At 39.6% G+C, this 24,531-nt stretch overlaps 1 protein-coding gene across 2 annotated transcripts; it reads right to left on the reverse strand.

The window, feature by feature from the left end:
- Positions 1 to 701: 701 nt before the first annotated feature.
- Positions 702 to 22,288, reverse strand: apobb.1 (apolipoprotein Bb, tandem duplicate 1). Of its 2 annotated transcripts, XM_030721491.1 has the most exons (29): positions 22,248 to 22,288; positions 21,118 to 21,273; positions 20,827 to 20,859; positions 20,620 to 20,732; positions 20,329 to 20,474; positions 20,093 to 20,240; positions 19,819 to 19,971; positions 19,565 to 19,689; positions 19,363 to 19,448; positions 18,829 to 19,273; positions 18,614 to 18,728; positions 17,643 to 17,789; positions 15,889 to 16,100; positions 15,607 to 15,802; positions 15,347 to 15,526; positions 15,045 to 15,239; positions 14,791 to 14,958; positions 14,484 to 14,689; positions 14,062 to 14,244; positions 13,843 to 13,973; positions 12,495 to 12,705; positions 12,239 to 12,411; positions 11,859 to 12,019; positions 11,665 to 11,774; positions 11,206 to 11,579; positions 4,960 to 10,959; positions 4,758 to 4,869; positions 4,396 to 4,582; positions 702 to 1,914 (listed from the first exon to the last, which is right to left on the reverse strand). In XM_030721491.1, the coding sequence occupies exons 2-29, from the start codon at positions 21,170 to 21,172 to the stop codon at positions 928 to 930; spliced, it is 11,352 nt and encodes a 3,783-aa protein (XP_030577351.1). In that variant the 5' UTR covers positions 21,173 to 21,273; positions 22,248 to 22,288; the 3' UTR covers positions 702 to 927. The 2 variants fall into 2 exon arrangements, with proteins under 2 accessions (XP_030577351.1, XP_030577352.1); XM_030721492.1 differs by lacking the exons at positions 17,643 to 17,789; positions 18,614 to 18,728; positions 18,829 to 19,273; ... (7 more) ...; positions 21,118 to 21,273; positions 22,248 to 22,288 and having other exon boundaries at positions 15,607 to 15,627; positions 16,024 to 16,076.
- Between the last annotated feature and the right edge of the window lie 2,243 nt (positions 22,289 to 24,531).

Below are 24,531 nucleotides of genomic sequence, written 5' to 3' on the forward strand. Positions count from 1 at the left end.
TTCTCTGTCTTGTATACCCAGAGATGTTGTGTAGGTCAGTGCTGAATGTGAACCATGTTGGTGATGTTGTAACTAAGAGTTACAAAGGGCAAGAGCACTGAATCACAGACAGTTTCTTGTACTTTGGATTCACTACTGTATCGCTGCTGGAGTTTTATTCTTCTCTCAAAGAGAACTTTCCACACATAAGAAGACATACTCTTCTTATTCTGCAAAAACATGCACATTTTGTTCCACTGTTTTGAGAATGTTGAATAGGTAGTGATAAAGTAGTGGTAGTTTGTGCTTTTACTTTGCCTATTTCCATTTCCATTACTTAGGATTACTTAAGGACAAAGCTGTAAGTACTTTATGATGAGCCAGATGCAAATCTTTCTTTTGAAGAGAACAGATTAAGGGAGTCAGGCTCCCTGTAGGTCTTTTCCACCACTGATTCTCTGTATTAAGTGGAAATGCTAATTACATCCAGTACTTGTATTTATTTATTTATTTTTAGCTAGTTGTAGAATACAGGCATGCATGCAAAAGTTCAGTGAAACTAATGTTGCATTTGAAAAGCCATGTGTGGTAAGCTTAAAAAGATACAAATGTTTATCTTTTCTACAGTTTAACATAAATATTTTTGCGTAGTTTGACAGTTTGCCTTATTTATGTAAAGTTTGGGTATGAATTCCAGAAATCACAAAGCAATAAATCAGACATTTAGAGATTGCAGTAATTTTATTAATGCTTCTCAGTCTTTGCTGGAAGGTGAGTTTTAGTAACATGTTTTATGTTCAGTGTTTCTACAAAATAAACCATCTACAGGTGTTTCTATTGAACTTATTATTATAAATATTTGAGCTATTTGTCCATACTCTGTCCAAGAATGTGTTCTGAATAGATGGTAGTGTTTCCTATGTACTTAGGCCTCACTCTGAGGGTTCCTTACTGTTGGAAGTAAAATGGAAGGTCAATCTCAAGCTTTCCATCTCTGACTCTCACATGGGCTTGAACGTCCTCTGAAGCTTGCTGCAGAACCCCACGAACAGCATAATTGAACTGCTCTAATACATAAAAGAACATATTAATGATGTTCTCACACACACTACTAAACTCCAAATTGTCAATCAGGTCAACTACATTCTTTAGGGTTGTGACAAAGTCACGATAGAGCTGATTGATATTGACAAACACTGCATCTAAATAGTCTGAGCTGAGAGAGTCTGCAAATTCCTGTGATTTCTGAACAATAGCATCCAGGGTCTCACCTATTTTCACTAACATTGTGTCAAGACTCTCCATATGTTTTACAAACTCCACAATTTCTTCAAAGATTTTCTTGAAAGCTTTTTTGACCTGATCTAAGATCTCCCCTCCAGTGACTGCATCACTAACCGGCATCTGCAATTTCACATTGCTGGTCTTTTCAGCAAAAAAGTTATAGACAGCCTCCATGTTCTCATGCATAATCTGAATGATTACTTCTAGCATAGCAGCTATACTGCTGGTTAACGTCTTTAGGACCTCAGGCAGAGTGATCATCTCATCAGACCCAGGGACTCTGAACCTGGTCTCCGTTAAGACCTTTATGACAGCATCTAGGAAGAACTGAACAGTTTTCTGGTACTGTACAATGATGTTTCTGAAGAAAACCGACAGCTCGCTCATTTGAGCATCATAACTGATTGCAGCATCATAGACTTCATTGATGTGCTTAATGAGAGAGTCCTTCAACATTTCCACGAACCCTGTGACATAATGCTTGAGGGCAAACCATTCGAATGCAGAGATGATGGAAGGGAGTTTCATCTTGATCTGAGAAAGCATTGCTTTGGGTGCCTCCATGTTGTAAGCAATCTGAAGATTCATCTTATTATTATCCTTGGGAGAAGATCTGATGACCAAGATGTCAACATCAACCTGTGGGTCAGACTAGACAAAAGGAAAACAAAAAACAAAAACTACATTTTAGCAAAATTTGGAATTCAGGGCTTAATTTATCATTGCATCAAAATTCTTCTTCAGCTGCTCCCTTTAGGGGTTGCCACAGCAAATCATCGGGCTCCATTTCATACTCTCCCTGGCATCCGCTTTTGTCACACCACCCCTCCTTCACTACATCCATGAACCCAAAGGTCCTTCTGCCTAGCAGCTCCATCTTCAACATCCTTTGTCTATTATATCCACTATCCCTCCTCTGCACATGTTCAAACATCACGGGTTTTGAGGAGTCCGTTCACTCCTCAAAACCCGTGATGCTGCCTTCAGGTCAGGCGACAGAGCTCTGTACAGTGCTGCTCGAGCTGACCTGAAAAGAGGAATTAAAAAAGCCAAAACGGACTACAGGAGGAGAATAGAGTCCCATCTGTCCAGCAATAACACACGGGAGGTGTGGCAGGGCATTCAGAACATCACAAACTTCAGAGGCTGTGATGTGACTGCAGGAGACCTGAGTGTGTCACTAGCAGAGGAACTTAACTGTTTCTTTGCTCGCATTGAGATGCCTCAGGACCACCCATCGTGCAAACAGATCCACAGAGGACGCCATCGCTGTAGCTCTCCACTCTGTGTTGAGCCACTTGGAGCAGCAGCAGAGCTACGCTCGCATGCTCTTTGTGGATTACAGCTCAGCGTTCAACACAATCATCCCGGACATTCTCACCACCAAACTGCACACCCTGGGCCTCCCCCCTCTCACATGTTCCTGGATCAAGGACTTCTTAACCAACCGGCCCCAGACTGTGAGACTTGGCCCCCATCTCTCCTCCACCTGCACACTGAGCACTGGCTCCCCACAGGGCTGTGTGCTGAGCCCCCTCCTGTACTGCCTCTACACCCATGACTGCAGTCCGGCCCACAATAACAACCTCATCGTCAAATTTGCTGACGACACCACAGTGGTCGGACTCATCTCAAAGGGAGATGAGGCAGCTTACAGAGAGGAGGTCCTGAAGTTGATAGCCTGGTGTTCAGAGAACAACCTGGTACTGAACACCATGAAAACCAAAGAGATCATCATCGACTTCAGGAAGCACAGGACTGACCCAGCTCCCCTCTACATCAATGGCGAGCGTGTGGAGAGGGTCCACACCTTCAGGTTTCTCGGTGTCCTCATCTCTGCTGATCTCTCTTGGTCAGATAACATCACAGCTGTTATCAAGAAGGCTCAGCAGCGACTTCACTTCCTGAGGGTCCTCAGGAAGAACAACTGGGACTCAAACCTGCTGCTGACCTTCTACCGCTCATCCATTGAGAGCCTGCTGACGTACTGTATCACAGTATGGTACGGCAGCTGCACTGAGGCAGACAGGGTCAGGCTTCAGAGGGTAGTCAAGACAGCACAAAGAATCGTTGGCTGCCCTCTCCCCTCCCTGATGGACATCTACACCTCCCGCTGCATCAGCAGAGCCAGGAACATCATCAAGGACAGCTCACACCCTGGCTTTGACCTGTTTGACCTGCTGCCCTCTGGCAGGCGCTACAGGTGCATCAAAGCCACAACAAACAGACTCAAGAACTGTTTCTTCACCAGAGCAATCACCACCCTGAACTCACACACTCACCCACCGTAACTGTGCAACACCCACATCTCTGTGCAATATTATATCATTCATACTGAACAATATCTAACATTCCTATATTGTGTAATATCCAGTATTCATTCACTAGTGCAATATTCATTCACCAAGTGCAATATTCATCATCTTCATTATTATATGTATACACGCATTTACTTTCTTACAATGTACAGATGCACCAATGTAGGTATGTATGTATATATTTTTATACATTCTATTTTTTGTATATTTTACACATTGTTTATTTTCTGTATATCTCTTGATCATATTGATTATACTAGATTATAATATTTTTATAATATTTTTATTTTCATTTTAGAGAGTTTGATTTTCTGTTACATGGCACTGAACAGGAGTGGCCCTCCAATCTCATTGTACATCCTGCATAATGACAATAAAGGCATTCTCTATTCTCTCTATAAACCATCTCAGCCGTGCTCCTCTAACTTTGTCTCCAAGCTGCTCAACTCGAGCTGTCGCTCTGATATATTAATTTCAAATCCTGTTCATTCTGGTCACTCCCAATTAAAAGCTTAATATCTTCAGCTCAGCCTCCTGTCTTTTTATCAGTGCCACTGTCTCCAAACCATACATCATAACAGGTCTCACTACCATCTCCCTCTCATTTTCTACATTCATCAACTCCTCAAAGTATACTTCCATCTTGTCAACACAGTCTCTTCTCATGTTTGCACATTTTAATCTCTACCCTTAATTACCCTAACCGGCTGCAGATCCTTTACAGCTCAATCTCTCTGCCTAGCCAGTTGAAGGAAGTCCTTTTCCGCTTTCTTAGCATCAGCTGTATCAAAATTGTCTTGTTAATAATACTCACAGAGGAACGGCCATAGACTCTTGCACTCATCTGGGATGGGGTTGCACCATTGAACTGAAGGCCCAGAAAGCCAGTGGCTGGAAAATAAATCGAGGCCCTGGCACTATCACCGCGTGCAGCATAGCGAAGGTTCGCATCAGTGAAAGTAGGACTGGTGATGACCACATTCAGTGTATGTTCATTGGTACTAGAAGAAAAAGAAAAAAAATCATAATTGCATCTCAGTCTGTTATAAAATGCACAAGAAATTTATTTATACACATTTAAACATGAGCATGCACAACAAAGAGTGAACATTTGCCATCAGCTTGGTGCCTTCTCCTAAAATAACTACATTCTAAAACATGCACATTGAATAGTACCTCAAAGATTGGGTAATGGTGTGGTTGACATCCATGGTCAGGTCAGCATGCGTCAAAGCAATTTCGCTTATCATGTTGAAAGCTTCATTCTCAAAGTTCGCAGTAGAAGAAGCTATTTAAAGAAATTTCATGAAATTTAGTACTCAACAGTGCTTGAAACCTCAATCAGATAGAGGTCTTTATTGAATCTTCATCAGCTCACCATCCATGTTGTATTCCAAGATGACAGCAGCAGACTTTGCAGAGGACTTAACAACTGCTTTGATGACAGGAGCATTGCCTTCTACTGCAGCTGCCATGCTTGTGGAGTACAGTGAGGTGATAAGTGTAGTATTAGTAAAGATGTTCTGCTTGGCAGCTGTTACTTCAGCAAAAGTCTTCTGAGAGACAGAAAAGTCACCCCGGTTGGTTGGCTGAGACATGTCAATGTCAATATCAACAGTCAAGGAAGAAGTTGGTGCACAGTCCACTTTAGCTTGGGCAGTATGCTTCCCTCTGGTTTTGAAATTGAACAGGTTTGCCTCATTGTTGCCAGTATACTTCAGCACTGCATACACACGGCTTGTGGAGGCTTCAATGGAAAGATTCTCATTTACATCCATACCAATTACTTTGGTTGCACCATGGTTAAGCTTGGCATCAGCAATAACTTTAGAAGTTGAGCGCAGGACCTCTTCATTCAGGAACACAGTAGCTTCATTATCCAGCAATCCAAAAACTCGATAGTCTTCGTACACTGTGCCAGCCATGTTTGCTCTAGTAGAGGACTCCATGGAAATATATTCAGAGGTTCCTTCCAGCTTGAGACTGTGGTCTGCATCAGCCCTTCCAACAGCGTTGATCAGAGGAATATTGAAATTACTACTCACACTCAACTTGGAAATGGCATTTGCTTTGGTTTTTGTGTCTGCATCCAGTTTTTGGTTTGCTTGCAGGCTTAGCATAGGCAGGGCAACATTTGCAACTGTAGCCACAGAGAGTTCAGTTTCAAAAGTATCAGTACTCACACTGATGGTGTTATCATGAGTTCCTCCAATACGAGGGTTTTCGAGGGACAGGGAGCTAGCCATCTTGATTCCCCTCTTGGTGGTAAGACTGGTGGTGCCAACAAGTTTGGCTTTAAGGTCCTCAAACACAGAAGTTGTGGTAGCTTCAAGATGGAATACAAGATCATCTTCTGTATGTAATCTGGCATTAGCAATCAGATTAATTATGGCAGATTTGACAGACAGTTCTGTTATCAGATTTCTTAATGAGGGAATTTGAATCAGGCCCATTATATCAACAAGTGGGGCAGCCTTGCTTTTCTGGTAAACAAGCTTAGTATCCACATCAAAAGTCTGGTCAGTGGTAATCAAAATGTTGTCCAGTCCAGTCTGCTCATACAAGTTGAGATCATTGATGGCTGGAGTATGAAAGTCAACAATAGGCAGATCAATCTCTGGAATACTGATGGAGTATCTCAGAAAGTCGAGACTGGCCCCACTTTCCATGGCAGCAAAGATTCCAGCTTCATGTACATTATTGTCAAGAGTGAAGTTGTAGAACATTTTGTACTGGTTCAGACGAGTCAGGATGACTGTGTTCATCTTTTGACTGTCGGGATTGATGTTGACCAAGTAATCATTCTGCAGTTCTATTTTAGCAGTCACAGATTCAAAAATGTTGACCTTGGCATTTCCTTTGTTTTGGAATTCAAAGAAAAACTCATCAGGGTGGGCTATGATGTTCGCTGCATTGGAAAGTCTACCACTAACTGCACCATAGAGTTCTGTGTCTTGGTTTGCTTTCAACTCAACCTTCATATCATGAAGGTTTGCAAATCCAGATGCCACAAGAAGACTGCTCTTTATGAGTGGTGCCTCTGCCTCATTGCGGACATTAAACTTTAAGTAGGAAAATGTGCCAATCTCAGCAGTAACACTTTGTTTTATTTTTAACATGGAACAGTCTGTGTCACCAATGAAAGTTATGGTGGTATTGCTGGGAGTAAATGACAAATCTAAGTTGCTGTTGTGGTTATCAACCCCATTAAACGCTCCTGCATTTTCAACTGTTAGAGCGAGTGTGTAGCCATCTTGGCGAACAAGTGATTTCTGTTTTAGAGTGACCTCATTTCTGACATTGCCAATTGGAATGTCCACTAAATGTGTGTAAGTCGTATCAAGAGAAGCAGTCATTCCCCTCTCCATAGCAATAAAGGCACTGTTTACAAAGTTAGAAGTGTAAGGTGCAGTAGTGACCTTAATTTCAGTCTTTGCTTGGGCTTGAGTTGATAGGCCATAGAAAGTTACAGATGCCTGATGATCAGCTCCAAGAGCAAGGTGGCTGAACTTTACAGTCTCTCCAACAACAACACGTCTCATTTTTGGGATTGCAATGCGAGCAGTGGATTCCAGTTTGTAATTGAGAATTTCAAAACTTGGAGATTTTCCGTGAGAAATGAAAAACCCCTTGAACAGAGGGGTCATTGCATTCTCAGTTGCGTTCTGAAACTGTGCAGTTGTGTCGATTGTGATGATGGGAGTCTGGAGTTTGAGCTCGCCACGGAGGGTACCAAAGGATGGTACCACAATTTCACTTGAAATGGTTGGCAGGCTGATATTGGGGACCTGAAGAAACTGACGAAAAACCTGAAGTTTTTCTTCAGGAAATAATGGAATTTTCGTGAATGAGATCTCAGTAAGCGTGAACTCTGGGAGGGTTATCTCAGGCATGGAAGGAAAGTAGTTCATTGTGATGTGTCCAAAGAAAGCATCCACGTTAAACATATTAATCTCAAAGTTTACAATTAAATCAATAAGTTCAATAATTCTCTGCTTAATGTCATCAGTGGAGATTGTGATGGTTTTAACAGTGTGCAAGCCCAGAATGGTGAACTCAGGAATGTCAATTTGAGTTGGGATTTCAAACTGTGCCAGCTTATCTAGACTGAATTCCTTGGAAGACACAGCAAGGTCAGTTAGAGGAATAGTGAATGATGGTATGGTGATCTCAGCTTTCTTAAGTTCGGTGAAAAGTCCATTAATGACCTGCTGAATCTCGCTGATGATTCTTTGGTCAGGTACAACCTTCTTAATGATATCTAAAACAGCGGTGGCCATTTCATTCATAATGTTTAGAACTCCTTTGTAGTATTTAATCACAAAGTTAAGATAAGAGGTAATCTCAGTGTTAATTTTGAGACTTGTAATTTTCTCTTTAACGAGTTGAGCAACTCTCTTAAGAGTATCAACCACAATGTCATCAAAGATATCTTTTAGAGATTTTAAAAATTCAGCAACTTTGATTTCTCTTAGGCCTTCTGAAAAGCCTCGAACAAAAGATAAGACCCTGTTGACAAAATCACGCATTGCCTCAAGCTTTTGTGAAATTTCATCTTCCCTGATCATCGAATTGATGATATTTGCATACAGATCAGACATGAAATTAACAAACTCCACAAAGTTCTTATAATCAAAAGAATTAAATCCATCCTCAAACATTTGAATAAAACTGTTAATGTCTTCAATGAAATCCTTCACGTCTTCTCTGTTCCAGTTGTTGATAAATAAACGGAGGTCAGATATTAAAACTCTATGAAATTCCTTTATCATTCTGGCTAGATCAGTGATGATCTCAATCTTGAACTTTTTAATGAGCTCCATAGCTGATTCTAAGACAGCTTGAGCCTTTTTATCAACCTCAAGCTTTGCAATCAATTCTCTTATTTTGGCATTTAAAGTATTGATCTTATTTAGGATGTCAAGGTCCTGAATAATTTTTCGTATCCAATCTGTTATTTCTCTGGGAATCTCTTTGGGAATGTGCCTCACTAGTTCCTCAATGTGAGCTTTTAAGTCAATGGATGAAATTAACCTGTTTAGATTAGCAGCAATTTCTTTCAAGTCAAAGGTCTCAATTTTTTGTATGATCTCTCTGAGTACTGACTGTAGTTTAGACTTGATTTCATATTTGGCATCAATATCATGCAGGAATGCAAAGCTGCTGCCCTTTAGTGGTTCCAAATCAAACTCTTGGGTGATTTCTCTTATGGTTTCAATCACATATACAACTACAGCCTTGATATCATACTCTTCATTAAGATCATTCAGCCATTCCTGGATCTGCTGAATCGTGGCTTCAGGGAAGTTGACACCAGAAATCATATCAAAAAAGTGTTTGATGTCAATAAAGAGACTGTCCAGGAGTTTCTCAATAGTAACCTTTAGGTTCCTCAACAATGTTTCCACATCCTCCATGGACACATTATATTTATGGATAAAATCACTGAAATACTGTATCAGCTGAATTAGCGTGCCTTCTATATTCATCTGAGTAATCTGATCACTTACATAGTCAGGAAGATCCTTAATTTGAGCCGTTATGTGCTCATTGCTGATGTAGTCATGCAGTGCCTCTGCTACATACACAACAAATCCCTTGAATTGTTTCAAGAGGACAGGCAGATTTTCAATATTAAATATATGACTATCTGTTTTCTTGTTGTACTTAAGCAAACCAGAGACAGTGAACTCCTGGTTCTCTGTGGAAGCTGTGTTGATTATGTTTGTAAGGACAGTGCCAGATGCCTCCATTCCAATTGTCTCAGCAGTGTTATAAACTTCTATGTTCTGATCAAAGGCATGCTCATTTATTTTAGACTTCAATTTAAAACTGGTCTTTTGCTCTTGGAGTGACAGAGAAGTAATTATCTTGTTGTCCAATGTGGTCTCATGGGAAAACCCATTATTCAGTTGCTGGGTTACTGATGCCCTGCATTCATTTGAGCTGGCAAAAACCGTGGGTTGTGCTCTGAAGAGGAATTTGTTGTAGATCTGGGCACTGTGGCTTCCATACATGGTCATATCTCCTTCAGCATTCAATATGGCATCCAAGGTGAAATCAAAAGGAATAATATTGCAACGTACAACATGGTTTATGCGGACTGGCTGTGAGTTGAACCGGACATCATTGGTAATTGTAGCAGTAAGGCCCATTACTTCAATTTCAGCATTGTGGCTCATGTGAGTTCCAAGGAATTTTCCAGTGGTGCTGCACTTCACATTAGCAATCATATCACCATAAATGACCTGATAGGTGTGCTTGAACTCGTCCTCACCATAGATGGCTTTCAGTACTCCACTCAGATCCATCTTATAAAGTCCTACCTGCAGCTGTGCCTCATTAATAAAGTTGGCACCCAGAAATTTTAGGTTGTTGTTAACATTTGCAGAAGCACTGTAGGGGCTCAGCTCAAAGGTGATACCATGAGTATAAGAGTCGTAGTCACTTGCAGAGGCTTCAGCGTTTGACTTGAAGTTAAGGCTGGAGGGAGTTATGATCAAATTGTTGGTATTATCAACCTTGATTTCATACATTGAAGCCTTGTTGGTAATAGACAGAATGGCTTTTGTAGCATCAACCTCTGCAGTGAAGGTGTTTTCCATAGACAGCAGGCTCTGAAGAGTAGTTGTTCCACTTGTGGCCAAACCGTCCTTATTCATTCTCAGAGAGACCTTGTGAGTAGCCTCATTTTCAAGGAGCTTCACATTGGCGTCGCTATTTACAGTCAGACCATTGATATCAAGGGAGGCAGTCACCAAAGAGTAAACACGATTTTCAGAGTGGTCTGTATTTGTTTCCATCCTCAAGATGACTTCACCGGCACCAGCAGAGGCTTCCATCTGGTTGTATATCTTCATGCCAAGAGCAAGGGCATTGGTAGTACCTATCAGTGACAACCTGTTGTCTCTGAAGGAAAGCTCCGCATTATGAGTGAACATGTCTTCAAAGGCACTGGTGTTAGATACAACTGAGACTTTGCCGTTGATTAAGGTTGCTGTAATTGCATTCTGGACCCTAACAATTGTGGAATCTACCTGAAAATTAGAATCGATCTTTGCTTCTGGCCTGTATGGGAAGATGGTAAAGGACTGGGCTGAGATGGTCTTGCCATAAATGGGTCCAGCTTTAAACACCCCCTCAAATTTGTTGTCAGCAGATATTTCTTCTTGGGTTATTCCAGCCATTCCAACGTGCTCTGCGACAACACTGAGACCTAATGGACTTCTGGCTTCTATCTTGCTGTTTGATTTCAAATTGATTGTGTCAGAGATGATTGCATCCTCAGCAATGCTAATACTGGCTTCAATGAATTTATGGGCCAAAGAGCTTTTGAACTGGGCCGTGATGGAATCAGTGGTGGCCACCTTTCCTGAGCCTAAATAAAAAAACAAAAGGAGAAAAAGACACACATTATTGCTGACTTGTCACTTCACTGTGAGTATTTTACCACAAAAGAGTCATTTGCATGTATACAATATTCATACATACAACCAAAATCCACTAATAATTTTGTAAAATTCATTACCAGAACATTGCAGAAGAAACTAAGTCACAAATGATAACTGAAAACTATTCCACCAAGAAAAATTGTTTTTGAATTCAACAGTTCAGTATTAAATACCTTCAAGCTTTATTGAAAGAATGTCGAGTGGGGAGGTTCCTTTCATGCCAAACTGAGCTGAGTAGGTTTGTGATTCTTCACGATCTACACCAAAAGCCACAGAGGCCTCCGTGTTATATAGGTTACTTTTCATCACTGTTGAGACCTCAGCTCTACCAAACAGTGGAATAGACAGACTGAAGCTCTCAGGAAAGACAAACTCTGGGATGGTAATCTGCTTGGAGGGGATTTCCAGTCCAAACTGGCGTAGAGACAGGCTAGGAGTGGTCAAAGCTGGTGGGAAGTTAAGCTCTTCTGTTGACTTTCCTCCAAGAGGCACAGGGATAGCAATTATGAAGCGATCATTGTTGATGTAATAGACAGCCTTTGCCTCACTATTAAAAGGACAAAAGCAAATATGTGAACGTTTAGGTAGAAAAATGTGGCCATTTTAATATTGACCATGTTTTTCGCACTTACGTATTCAGGAATAGTGTCTCTGGAAGGGAAATCTCTGGCATGTCAGGCACTCTGAAGTTCTGAATGCCAGGGTACTCAGCACGATACTTTTCCATGTAATTATTTGTTGCCTGAAAACAGATAAGCATTATTGTATACACAGGACACATTTTTACTAAAGAATATCTGAATAATAATTGAGCAAAGATCTATACCTCCACAAACTTCTTGAAGATATGACGGACTTTCATGTCAGTTTGTCCTATTTGCATGTCAAGAATCTCATTGCCATAATTTTCAATAGAGTCAGCATAAGGCAACATGGTGGCCTTAGCGTTCACATCAGACTTGACCTCAACCTCAATTTTTGTAGCATCTGAAATGATACAGAAAAGAGCACTGAATTAATGCCAGAGCAAAGTTAGACTGTTAACTATGATTTGTTTTTGCAGTGACAGATATTTCTACATTCAGTGTGACAGAATTTTTCATGCCCCTATGTTAAAACAAACAAACAATCAAAAAAATGACATGCATCTGTTAAATGACATTTGATGGGATATTATGAGACAATGTAAATGAAAACAAAGATTACCATATTTCATAGCGATTTTCTGGTGAGAGATGGCATCCATGATTCTGATTTCACTCGCAAGTTCCAGTTCCAGTTGTGCATCACGTTTTATTGCAGCTGTGACAGTGGCATCAGCACGGATCGATGGGACCAGAAGTTGGCCTTGGAGCATACCTTCCTTCATTGCCTTCAGACTGAAAGTTGTAAAACAAACATCTTATTGTCAATCATAGCAGTGAGATTAATAGAGATTTGTGCGTGTTCTGTAGTGGCTTACTTGGCACGGCCAACCAGGGAGAGCTGAGGAACGTTCTTGTTTATAAAATCGAGAGAGATGGAGTGAGTTCCTTTGCCCTTTGTGTTTCCATCAACAACACCCAGCCTAACTCCAGCCTCCACATCGTAGTCAGGGATCTGGATGTCGACGTTAATGACATTCCTCCTTCTGTTATATTTCATGACTGCTCTGGCTTCGGTTGTCTCTGCACCTGTTGTTGACCAATTATTTGAATAACCTTAGTGCATCTTTAAGTTACAGTTAGGTTTATAATTTGTTGGACAAAGTTACAATTTTTGTAATTTTACCTCTGTACACTACCAATAGGCTCAAAATGATTTGGCTTAGAATTAACTGGACACTTGACTGGTAAACAGTTTCATGGTCATGTGGGGCCTGTTCTCTAGTTGTTACACAACAAATGAAGCAAACATGATAGCTAAAGTCTTGAATTAGTTTTTATAGCTTTTTTCTGTAATTTTAAATATGAGAGAGATGTCAGCAGAAGTGAGGGAAGCCATCATTAGGCTGAAAAAAACAAAATAAACCTATCAGAGAGATAGCAAAAACTTCAGGCGTTACCAAATCAACTGATACATTCTTAAAAAGGATGGACGCACTGGCCAACTCACACAAAAGGGCTGAAAGACCTCAGAAGACAATAAAGTGCATGATAACAGAATTATTTCCATGGTTAAAATAAAAAATTAACAACATCTAAAAGTCAAGAACACTCACGAGGAGGTAGTCTACAATCTAGAGACATCTTTATAAATGAAAACACAGAGGACTTACATCACAGTGCAAACCACTGCTTACACCCAAAAACAAGAAGGCCAGATAAACTTTGGCAACCCCCCCCCCCCCAAAAAAAAACATCTAAAAGAGCCAACAGAGCATCCTTTTCAGTTATTAAATAAAAAATTAACGCAGAAAGAATCAAAAGCTAGCACCCATTGAAGGTATCTACTGTAAAGACCTATCAGAGCATCTCAAGGGGGGAAACACAGCATTTGATGTCCATGGGTTCTTGACTTCAGGCAGCCATCGACTGCAAAGTATCCAAGTATTAAAAACAATCATTATATTTATAGTATAGTATTGTCCAATTAATTTTGAGCCTTTGAAAATGGAGGACTGTGAATGAAAATCTCTGTAATTTCTAAACACTTAATGCCCTATTTTTGTTAAACCCATTGCATTAAAGCTAAGAGTCTGCACTACAGTCACAGCTTCATTTAAAATCCACTATCGTGGTGTACAGAGGCAAAACTATAAAAAATTGTGTCTTTATCCAACAAATTATGAACGTAGCTGTGAGCCAATGCAAAACAATATTATACATTACCATCAGCTTTCAGAATAAACTTCACAGAGTCAACTTTCTGCCGGCCATCATCTCCCTCCCTGAGGAGTTCATAGGCAACAGTGGCTGTGTACTCAGTAACTTCGCCATTTGGGTGGAGCTCCACAACATATCTGTTAAGTAAAGTTGACAGTATTTATTTATTAAATAATTTAATTTGAGAGACAGTTACTTGCTGGTGTTTAAGAATATTTTACACACTTGCTGTCTCCAGTGAAGGGGAAGTAGGGGGCTGTCTCCTGAGAGAAAGCATCAGTGTATTGCAGCTGAGTGCAGTATTTCATTCCCACAAAGACAGGAGTGCACTCGCTGACATCAACCTTATCCATCACCACAGGAGGGATAGTCTTCACCTCTGATCCAGTCACAGCCACAAGGTTATTTCTAAATTGGAAATGTAGCGAAGGAGAAATGTAATTATTTTTTTTATTTGAATTTAATTAAAGATACACAGAAACATGGCTATATTAATTCTTCTTTGACAAACATTGTCAATTTATACCTCAAGCTAAGTTAAAGATTGCATTGCAACCAATGGTGCAATGCATATTTAATCAGCTGTTTTTTCAGCATTCATGTTGGAGAAATTTGACATAATGAGTGAAAGGTATGCTTTGGCTTACGTCATTTTGATGAGCTTTGTTGGGCTTGTTGGAGCAGGTATTGTCAGCTTAATATTGTCACGACCAATGGCAATCTTGGCACGAAGCCCACTCTCATGGAAAATGTTAGTGTGCATTTCTAATCCAGAGTTCACATATTCAGGGATGTGAGAGCCAACCTGAGTTACAAACTCAATGCCAGCAGAGGGCATGAAGGTCACTTCACTCTGTGTGGAAGCAGGAGAAATGTTAGGAGCTGCAATGATGTATGTGTGTGTGTGGGGTGGGGGGTGACAGGTGGCATTTAAATGTATTTATGGATATTTACCATGTCACGAGCCAGTCTCAGTCCACCCTTGATACCGGGTGTGAAAGTACCAGAGAGTGCGATCCTCAGAGGAACACCAGTGACAGTAGGCAGGAAGAACTCATTGTCCATGAAGATGTAGTGGGCAAAGATTGTGTTGTCAACATTCATCATCAGTGCTCTGATTAGCTGTGGCAAATAAAAACATACATATGATAGGACGTTGAAATCATTAACAATTGATTGCTCACCATTAATGATGTCCTTTAACTTACATCAGTTGGGAACATCTTGAACATGTTGTCAATCATCATAGCAGCAGAGTAGACCATCTCCTCCATTTCATTGGTCTTCAGATATCCCAGCTCATTTCCCAAAAGTCTCAGATAAACCATTGCCTCTGGAGATTGCATGGTCTTTAGTTCTCTCACCAGCTTGTTGAAGTTGCGTCCGATCTCCTTGATCAGGTTCTAAGAGGCCACAATACAGGTATACAATTTTAAAGATTCCTCTTCTGAAAACGCTTATCTTAATTTTCAGTCTGATTAATGTGCATAAAACACATTGCTCTGAGTACCTGTCTGTTTATGCCGTTCCTCTTTAAAGTAGGCATCATGTTCTGCAGAATTTCACGGATTGTTTCTGGCATATTGTCAGAGACAAAATACATAGTCTTCATGGCGGTGTCAGGGAAGAATCCATTCTCTCCAAACAAAGCTTCAACACTCGGCTCGAATCCTTTCCCCTCTATACCAATCTTTAAAGGTGACAGATTTGTTAACCTAACTTTTCAAAACAGTGTCACAATTTGTGGTAAATGGCTCAAAAAATCATTACCTCCATCATGTCAATGTCATAGCCAAATGCCTTGAGAGTCATTTCAAGCATGACCTCCTTGGGCAGGTAGCTGGGCCCCTCAAAGATCATGTTGCCCTCCAAAGACCCAATCTTGTAGTTGCGAGAGAACTTGGTGGGATTCAAAATGGGTCCAATCTCATTACCCTGAATAGCATCCTGAATCTTCTGTCTCAGCCTGAAGGAAAGAAAAGAATACAACTGAGTGATTATGACCAAATCAGGACAATATCTTTCTCTTTACTAACATTTCTTTTCACTTACTCTTGGGTCTCAGACCCAGATGAGGACAAAATGTTGGTAATGTGGGAGGTGACAAAGCTCTTGACTTGTTGGTCCTGCACATTCGGCAAGTCATTCGCCAGCTGGGTAAGTTCATTTGGCTGAGGGTTCTTCATAAGTATCAGATATGCAGCAATACGCTTTTGCATGGGGTTATTGGTGTCCATAAAAGCTCGCATAAACTCCTTTCTGTCCTGTGGCCAAAGTAAATCAACAAAATGAGCATACATTAAAAAAATGATGATTCCTTATGTAGACCTGACTAATTATTTGACTCAATTCAATTCAATTCAATTCAATTCAATTCAATTCAATTCAATTCAATTCAATTCATTAATGTAGCACTAAATCAAAACAACAGCTATCTCAAGGTGCTTGATAGTGTAAGGTAAAGACAATACAGTATTCTGGAGAAAACCCCAACAATCACTTGGAAGGAAAAACTCCCTTTTAACAGGAAGAAACCAGTGGCAGAACCAGGCTCAGAGAGGGCAGTCATCTACTATAACCGGCTGGGGGTCCGGAGAAAGAGAAGCAAGGAGAAACTGACAGAAATAAATACAAACTAAGGGAGAGGGGGAGTGGAATTTAATGACATGCTGCAGTAGTACAGTTATGGTCAAAATTTTACATACACTTATCATGGGCATGAATTTCATGGTAAGTTTGGGCTTTAGGAAGACCTAAAGAAGCCTGATGAAGCAGTTTCTAAACAACTGCAAATTCCAGGATAATCGGTTTAAACAGTTGTACATAAGTACAAGTTATTCTGATGTGTCACCACTTTGCCAAGGTCTGAAAGAAGACCCAAACTGTCAGCAGTTTCCATGAACTGGAAACTGCTGGAACACTTGTGTCACTGTCCATGGTGAAGTGAATTTTGCATCACCATGGACAGAGATGGTGGTGATCAAGAAAGAAGCTCCTGCTCCAAAATCAAAGGTTAGGTTCTCAGACCTAAGAACACTGTACCAACTATCCAAGTAGTCCAGCCTAGAAGAAATAAATGCATAAACTAGATTTTTAGCATCATTCTGAGATAGGATGTTTCTAATTTTAGATATTCTGCAGATGAAATAAAGCAGTCCCACATATTTGTTTAATATCCATGTAGAAAGATGTATTTTGGTCACAAATTACTCCAAGATCCCTCACAGAATTACTGAAGGCCAAGTTAATGCCATTCACAGTAAGTGTCTGGTTAGACACCATGTTTCAAAGATTTTTAGGGCCAAATATATAATTACATCTGTTTTGTTTGAATTTACAAGTAAGAAATTAGAGGTAATCCAGGCCTTTATGTCTGTAGATTAACTAAATATCATCTGGCTTCATAGATAAATAAAGCTGGGTATCATCTGCATAACAGTGAAACTATATGCAGTTTTCTAACATTACCTAAGGGAAGCATGCATAATCTAAGTATGCATAATGTAAGTAGAATTGGTCTCAACACAGAACCCTGTGGACTAGCTTTCATGTGTGAAAAAGACTCACCATTTACATTACACATTATTCCTTTCAATTCCTACGGTGTGTTCTAATCTCTAATAAATTATTGTGATCAATGGTATTCACTAAGGTCTAACACGTAACCTTCACTAATTCTGTTTCTGTGCAATGATGTACTCTAAATTCTGACTGAAATTCTTAAAATAAACCATTCCTCTGCAAGTGACCAGTTAAATGTTTGACAGCTACTTTTTCAAGAATTTTTCGAAGAAAATGTCACTTGCTTTTTCAGGGACAGGGGCCAGCCTGTACACTTGGATTGCAGCCTGTTGTACAGCCGGGGAAGCTGCAGGTTGGTTCATACACTGGATCACAGAAGCCCTGACCGCCGGACCAGCAGGCATCACAGCTTGAGCCATGTTTCCAATAACCTAAGATTAAAAGTAAAGCAAATAATATCTGCACCAGGAAGAATTTAATTTCAGACATGCTTCAAGTGATCATTCAGGTGAGCTCGGGTGATGTTTTGGTTTGTAATGAGGAATTGTAGCCTGTTACTGTCAAGGATCCATCCTTCAAATATATATCATACCATTTCTGTTTACTATGATACACAGAATCTCTGTCTTTGTGTTTGCTTGCTTCTTTGGCTGCAAACTCCTCCTAAAGAATCAGGAGTTGAGCAACCAAATATGGCAGACAGGTACATCTGAGGACCCTCAAAGTTCTTATTTAGATCAGATGTTATGATGTCATCGTGTTGCCTTGCAAATAAAAGGACTAAAATGACATTTTATATGGCTTTAACACATCATAAAAACATTGTATCATTTTATTTCACAGCAATAATGTCTAATTTATATCAGCAAATCTTGAATATTATGATATGCATATGATTATATTATAACACATCACATTGCCTAGCAACCATAAAATGCTAAGGATATGGGCATGGGCATGATCATTATTTTTTTGTCTAAATTCAGGCTAAAATGTCATGAAAACTACAATTTTGATCAATACGTTCTTGTATTTCAAAGGGTGAAACATATTTCTGCAAAATATTTGATCCTGTCAAAGCCAAATCCAGTTTGGGAATTAATTAACATTTTTTGAGATACTTGAGATGTTGGACAATTCAAACATTCATACTCATACTCATCACACAAGTGCTTCTACTTAATTCTCTAACACTAACTTTATTTCTATAATCATAGTATTAGTTCTAGTTTTGCGTAATGGGCAAGATACTGACCCTGAGTGTCATGAAAGTCTTGTCTTGGTTTCCAGAACAGTCACCCAACTGGGCAGCCATAAACTCAGCAACAGAGTAAATCTCAGGAATTAATTTTCCTTCAGCTTTGTAAAACCTGTTGAAAAGAGAAAAAAAAAGCCTCTGAAATGTATGCCACAAAAAAGAGAATCTGTAAAATATTACTCCTTGAATAATGTGTTCTTCAATTCACTTACCTCTTGACAACATTGCTTAGGGCATACATGATAGGTTTGCTGGGCTTATATTTGGCCATCTCGAGCATATCGTGGATCAAGAGGCTAGAAGGATTGGACACGAGTCCCAAAGCAAAAACAGTCGCATCAACTTCAAAGGCGTTGGTGTCAAAGGTCCTGAGGAGCTTCATGATGGCACTACTGCACTCAGGAGTTCCACACTGAGCCAGAACCTGGTAGGTGATGACTCGGGACACAGCAAGAGCCTCGCTAAGTGCCGAACTCAGGGTGTCAGTCTTCATTCCACGGACCATGGAGACAAGCTTGTGGAAGAGGGGGGCCCTCCTCTCACCCTCGTTCTCAGGCAGAGCAGCCAGCTCTCTCAGATGATTCAGAACTGTATCTTTATCCTGGACAGCACTCTTGTCCTCAACAGCCTCCATGTGGAGATCCTTGACAATGACACCTTAACAGACAAACATAAAGACTGTGATGAGTCTGAGCTACTTTAGTTACAACAAATCAGCACATTCCAAATTAAACAAAAATATTTACCCTGAACAAAGACTCTGTCGTTGTGAGGGGAGACTTTAACCAAAGTCAGCTCTTGCTTTCCAACATTGGTAACTCCGTATTCTCCCCTTAATTAGAGAAAACACAGTTAGGAAAAAACAAAACAAGTAAATAAGTAAATGCATATCAGTAAGCACACTTACATAACAACATCCAGTAGAATCTAGTACAAGGTTTGACTTACTTATGTGAGAAGGGAATGAGGATGTGGTTCTCAGTGCAGGACCCAAAGGTCATGTGTTTTTTCTCATTGTCAAACCTGTAATTGCAGGTTTGGGAGCTTCTGATGAGCTGAGCAAGAGGGTAGTGCTTAAAAAAGGATAGATAAGGATGTTAACATTGTGGATATTTATGTAGGTAAGTTGTTGCTTATTTTTGCAACAGTAAAGACATTACTAATATTTTTATTTTAGTATATTTGCATATTTTATATTTTACCATGCCGGTGATAAGTGCCAGGGGGCTGGTGTGATCGCTGATTGGGACAAATTTGTCACATCTGGATAGATCCCTGTTCAGGCTCACGTCAGTTGCAATGTCTTCTCTAGCATTGACAGTGTAATGAGTCTTGCACTTGCCATGGATTGTAGGCTGGAAATGAATACATATTTATAATGTAGTATAGAACAAGCATTTTTTATAAACAAAAGGGAAGTGTGGTTTAACAGTGTAGCTTTGGGGAATCATGTATTTCCTTGTCAAATTATTGTACCATATTCTTGTTCTTGTTTTCTTCCAGCAGAGGAACAGCCAGGGCGGAGATGATACCCCTCTTAAAGTTCAGGGTGGTTGTTGTTTCACCATCCTCGGGGTATAGCTTCACGTCGTACAAACCCTCAACCACAACCTTCAGGGGATACCTTTAAAAAAAAAAAAAGTGCACATTCTCTAAATATACCACTTGTTTTGATTTTTTAGGGTACAATATTTCATAGAAAAATTACATACTTCTCCATTTCGGCAGCAAAAGTATCAGAGCTCGGGGAGTTGGCAAACACAGGGTTACCCTGTGCATCCATGTCAACCACCTCACTCAGCCTGCAGCCAGTGGTGCGGACAATGAAACTACAAGTCTGAGGCACTTCAATTTCAACCTGTGACAGAAGGTAAGTTTTCTCTTTTACTCTCTGAAATCTGAATGTGAAATGTGTGAGATGGAAAGGGGGGGGGGTGGGGGGGGGGGGGGGGGGGGGGGGGGGGGGGGGATCACTAAGCATCACTGAGCAGTATTTCTCATACCTTGCAGGAAGCTTTGGGTCCATTCTTGAGGTGTGAGGCTCCATTGATGGCATTCAGAGATTCAGCTTCATATTGATATTCATACTTGTGTAGACTCTTGTACCTTTGAGCCACTAGAAGAGAGGAGATTAGCAACATGAGAAATCATTATCTGTTGGAAAGTACTGCAACTGTGCAAACAGGGTGTCAACACTGAAATGAACTTACGCAGACATGTTGGTTGATCGTCATCTTGGGCAACTGGAAAGAATCAGATTATTCATTTATTTTTTAGCACCTGTAATGCAACTAAAATAAAATGCACTATAATTTAGACCCAACCACAAGGCCTAGGTCATAATAATAGCCCAGCAAGGCTTCACAAATAGATGGGTAGCATCTGACCTTTGGTGCTTCTATAGCTTTCAGGCATTTAAACACTTCTACTTTGTATCCATTGCAACCCTTTCAGTAGTGTAACATTTTTTTAAAAAGGGAATGGCTTTAATAACTACTCACAAGTCAAGGCAGACGTACTGAGGAGCAGCAAAAGGCAGAGCTTTGAGCCCCCCATGATGGGTTCGTTAAAGCCCTCTCCCTTTGGGTCAGCGAGCACTCAGAAATGAGACTGATTTCTTCACTTCAGTTTGAGGCTTTTATACCCTCAGCTGGGCCCTGTTGGGGGACACACAGTGTTTTGAATGCTCAAAGTCCAGCCCACCCTCCTGTGTGGCGTGACAAAGGCGAAAAGTTTAAAAAGATACTTATAGCTCAAAGAACAGGCTTGCAAAACTGATACACAATATTAAAAATAAGTGTTTTATTGATACATTTTTCAATTGGTTGTTTGGAGATTAAAAGTTAGTCTTAACAGATTATCTGCTTTTATAATACCTCCTAATCCTCCAATGTAAGATAACGACTAATTACTGCTCACACTGATTTTAGTCTTTACACTGTTGCACACCATTAATAGCCTGTTAATAAGCCATTTATGCACAAACAACAAATTATTTTTCTTGCAATTTACTGTCAATGATTGTGAATGCTGAAATGATAAAGAAATAGATGGAAGGGGCTTTTCTTTAGAATAAAATGCTTGAGACTTTTTTCAATACATATAAATATTATGCAAATCAAATTCAGGTTAATAGGCAGAGGTTAATATTTTTGAAGGCCAGGTGTAAAAAAGAAATAAAGTCAGTCCATGCAGTTAACAAGTGACAGTTCCAGTCATGATTAGGTCACTGACACTTTGTTAATACTGAGTGATTGCTGCATGCTCCCAACACAAAGTCCTCCCAGGACATGGATGGCAAACTTATCAGCTGCATTATTCATTAAGAATATTGACCAAGAAAAAACAAAACAAAAACCTTATACCAACAATTCCTCTCTTATGAAAATTTTTTATACTGTTGGTAATTACGTTTATTGGTTCATTATCAGGTAAAGTGCACATTATTAAACTCTACTTTAAAGGCACCCAAGTTAGCCAAAAGTCTCATATTACACATATTACAAAACATTTTTAAGCACATTTGATAAGGGCAGTACTGCACACATTTGCACCACACTCTGCATTTAAAATGGCAATGTTGCTAGTTTTTACAGTTAAAAAAATAAATAATCTGAGTTATAGTACTTACAATGTAATACCCTGTAATTATGTTAGATGCTTGTTTTTCTGCTCCACAGCCCAAAATGACAACAGCGAAAACATTTGCAGACCTTAATTTGGGTTGGGACACTGAACTTTGAGCTTCAAAGTTTCAAAGGTTCCTACAAAATTTGATTTGCTGTTTGAATAAGGCCTGCAGTTCTGTTTGGGGTATGAAAGGCACATGCAATAAATAAACAGCAATAACCTTGGACTGCTTAAGCCTTATTTATTTATCTTTTATTTATTGGAGTTCACTTCAATGAGTTTTATTTTATCAAACATTTGCCATTACTATAGTTTTGAAAATATGTAATTTTTCAATTTTTTTGTATACTGATCACATAGTTACATCTAAATATTGTGTAATGGCCTGTTGCAATATATCCTGACCAGCATTTTTTGTTGGATACTGATAATGTTTGCACTAACATGTACACAGACAGAGTCCAAAGGGAACTTAAGGCTCCTGAACACTAAGATATCAAGCAGAGAGTGTCCAGGTCTTAACATATGAATAAATACAGCTTCTTTTTTATTTCTTTCTATCTTTCTTTCTTTTCTTTCTTTCTTTCTTTTTTTTTTTTTTTTTGCAGTAGTACTATTCTAACTGAATTAAACCTTATGATCTTCTAAATCATGCAAGTGTTCTGGGCAAAGTCCTCTTCACTGAATGCTTCAAGAAGCATTTAGACAAAGATCAGTGCGACTGCAGACTGTCAGCAATCTTTTAGAGTCTCTTTATATTTTATGCTGATAGGGATTACATGGCAGAAGTTGTTTGAAGTTCTCAATCCAGCTGTTCAGCAGTTACACAACATGAACCACCAAAAGATCCTTGATGTAATTCTGTGTACTCTAAAGGGACTACCAATTCATACAATATAATATAATATATTCAGTGTTAGCTGTTATTGGTATTCTTACACAAAATCAGCAATGTGCATAACAGCAATATTTCAAATATAAAATCATTCAGTGTTATTAATTCTAAATAATTCTATGTTTACATTATTACAGCTTCCTCTTTTTCTTTAACCCGGGGTGTCTTTGTCTTAGAAGAAGAAGAAGAAAGAGCTTTATTTGTCACATACATATACATGCAGTGAAATTCATTCTCTGCATTTAACCCATCACACACATGGAGTATGTAGTACACACAGCACAGCATGGAGCAGGGGGCAGCCAAAGGGCGCCCGGGGAGCAACCTGGGGGGGTGGGCTTGCTCAGGGACCCACAGTGATGCCAGCCCGAGGATTTGAACCAGGGTCCTCTCAGTCATGAACCCTCTACACCCCCCTCTACACCCCCCTGAGTGTAATGTTAGTGTAATGTTGTACAGCTACCCAGGGACTCTAAAAATAACCAGTCCATAAGTCTGCATATGGAAAATATAATCAGATCAAGAACAATGAGACAGTGAAGCCACAGAAGGAAAGCACTCTGGAGTCACCAGAGGATGAATATACCTATTTCTGGTATCCTTAAAACCAGATCATTACCAAATACTAGTGAATAAAAGTGATTCTAATATCTGTGACCCAGACGTATGTAGCAATCATCAGTAGCTGTAGGCACTCTTGCCCAACCAGTTGTTTGGCAGAAAGATTGATCCCATTGCAGGTATATTGTTATATATTTGTTTATTTCTTGTTAGATGTTACAGTGTAGGATATCTAACCTCCCAGTAATGAATAAACTCCACAGGATAATTTAAAAGGGAAAGAAAGACCTTTGTGGTTAGTTCTGTGTAATCAGTGCTCATCTTTAGACTTTTTGATCACATTTCCCAATAAACAGTATAGATGGTGGTACTCATTTTCCACGTAAGCTATGAATATTGCTACATTAAGCACAACTGTTAAAATGATCGGAAAACAACTTTTAACTAACAACTAATAAATCTGCACATCACAATTAGATTTGTGTGTGTGTGTGTGTGCGTAATGTATAAGAGTAACTGATGTAGCCAGTTGTTATCAGCATGTACTCTGTGAGCTTTCCAGGTTTGCCATGTTTATCCATCTATATGTACATGTACACTGCCGGCTATTTTGTACTTTGTGCTGTTTTATTTGAAAGGAAAGCCAGAAGTAAAAAGTGAAAACAATGAAATTACTAGAAAAATATTTTATTACTGCAATCTGGTAGATTTGTAATCACTTAATAGTATTTAAACCTCTCAGCTTTGACTTTGATGATTGCTTTATTCTATAAGAATCTCCCATGGGGTACCACAGGGCTGTTTCTCTGTTTTAGGTTATTTTTTGAAT

Source organism: Archocentrus centrarchus, chromosome 24 (assembly GCF_007364275.1).
Source record: "Archocentrus centrarchus isolate MPI-CPG fArcCen1 chromosome 24, fArcCen1, whole genome shotgun sequence".
Classification (NCBI taxonomy): Eukaryota; Metazoa; Chordata; class Actinopteri; order Cichliformes; family Cichlidae; genus Archocentrus; species Archocentrus centrarchus.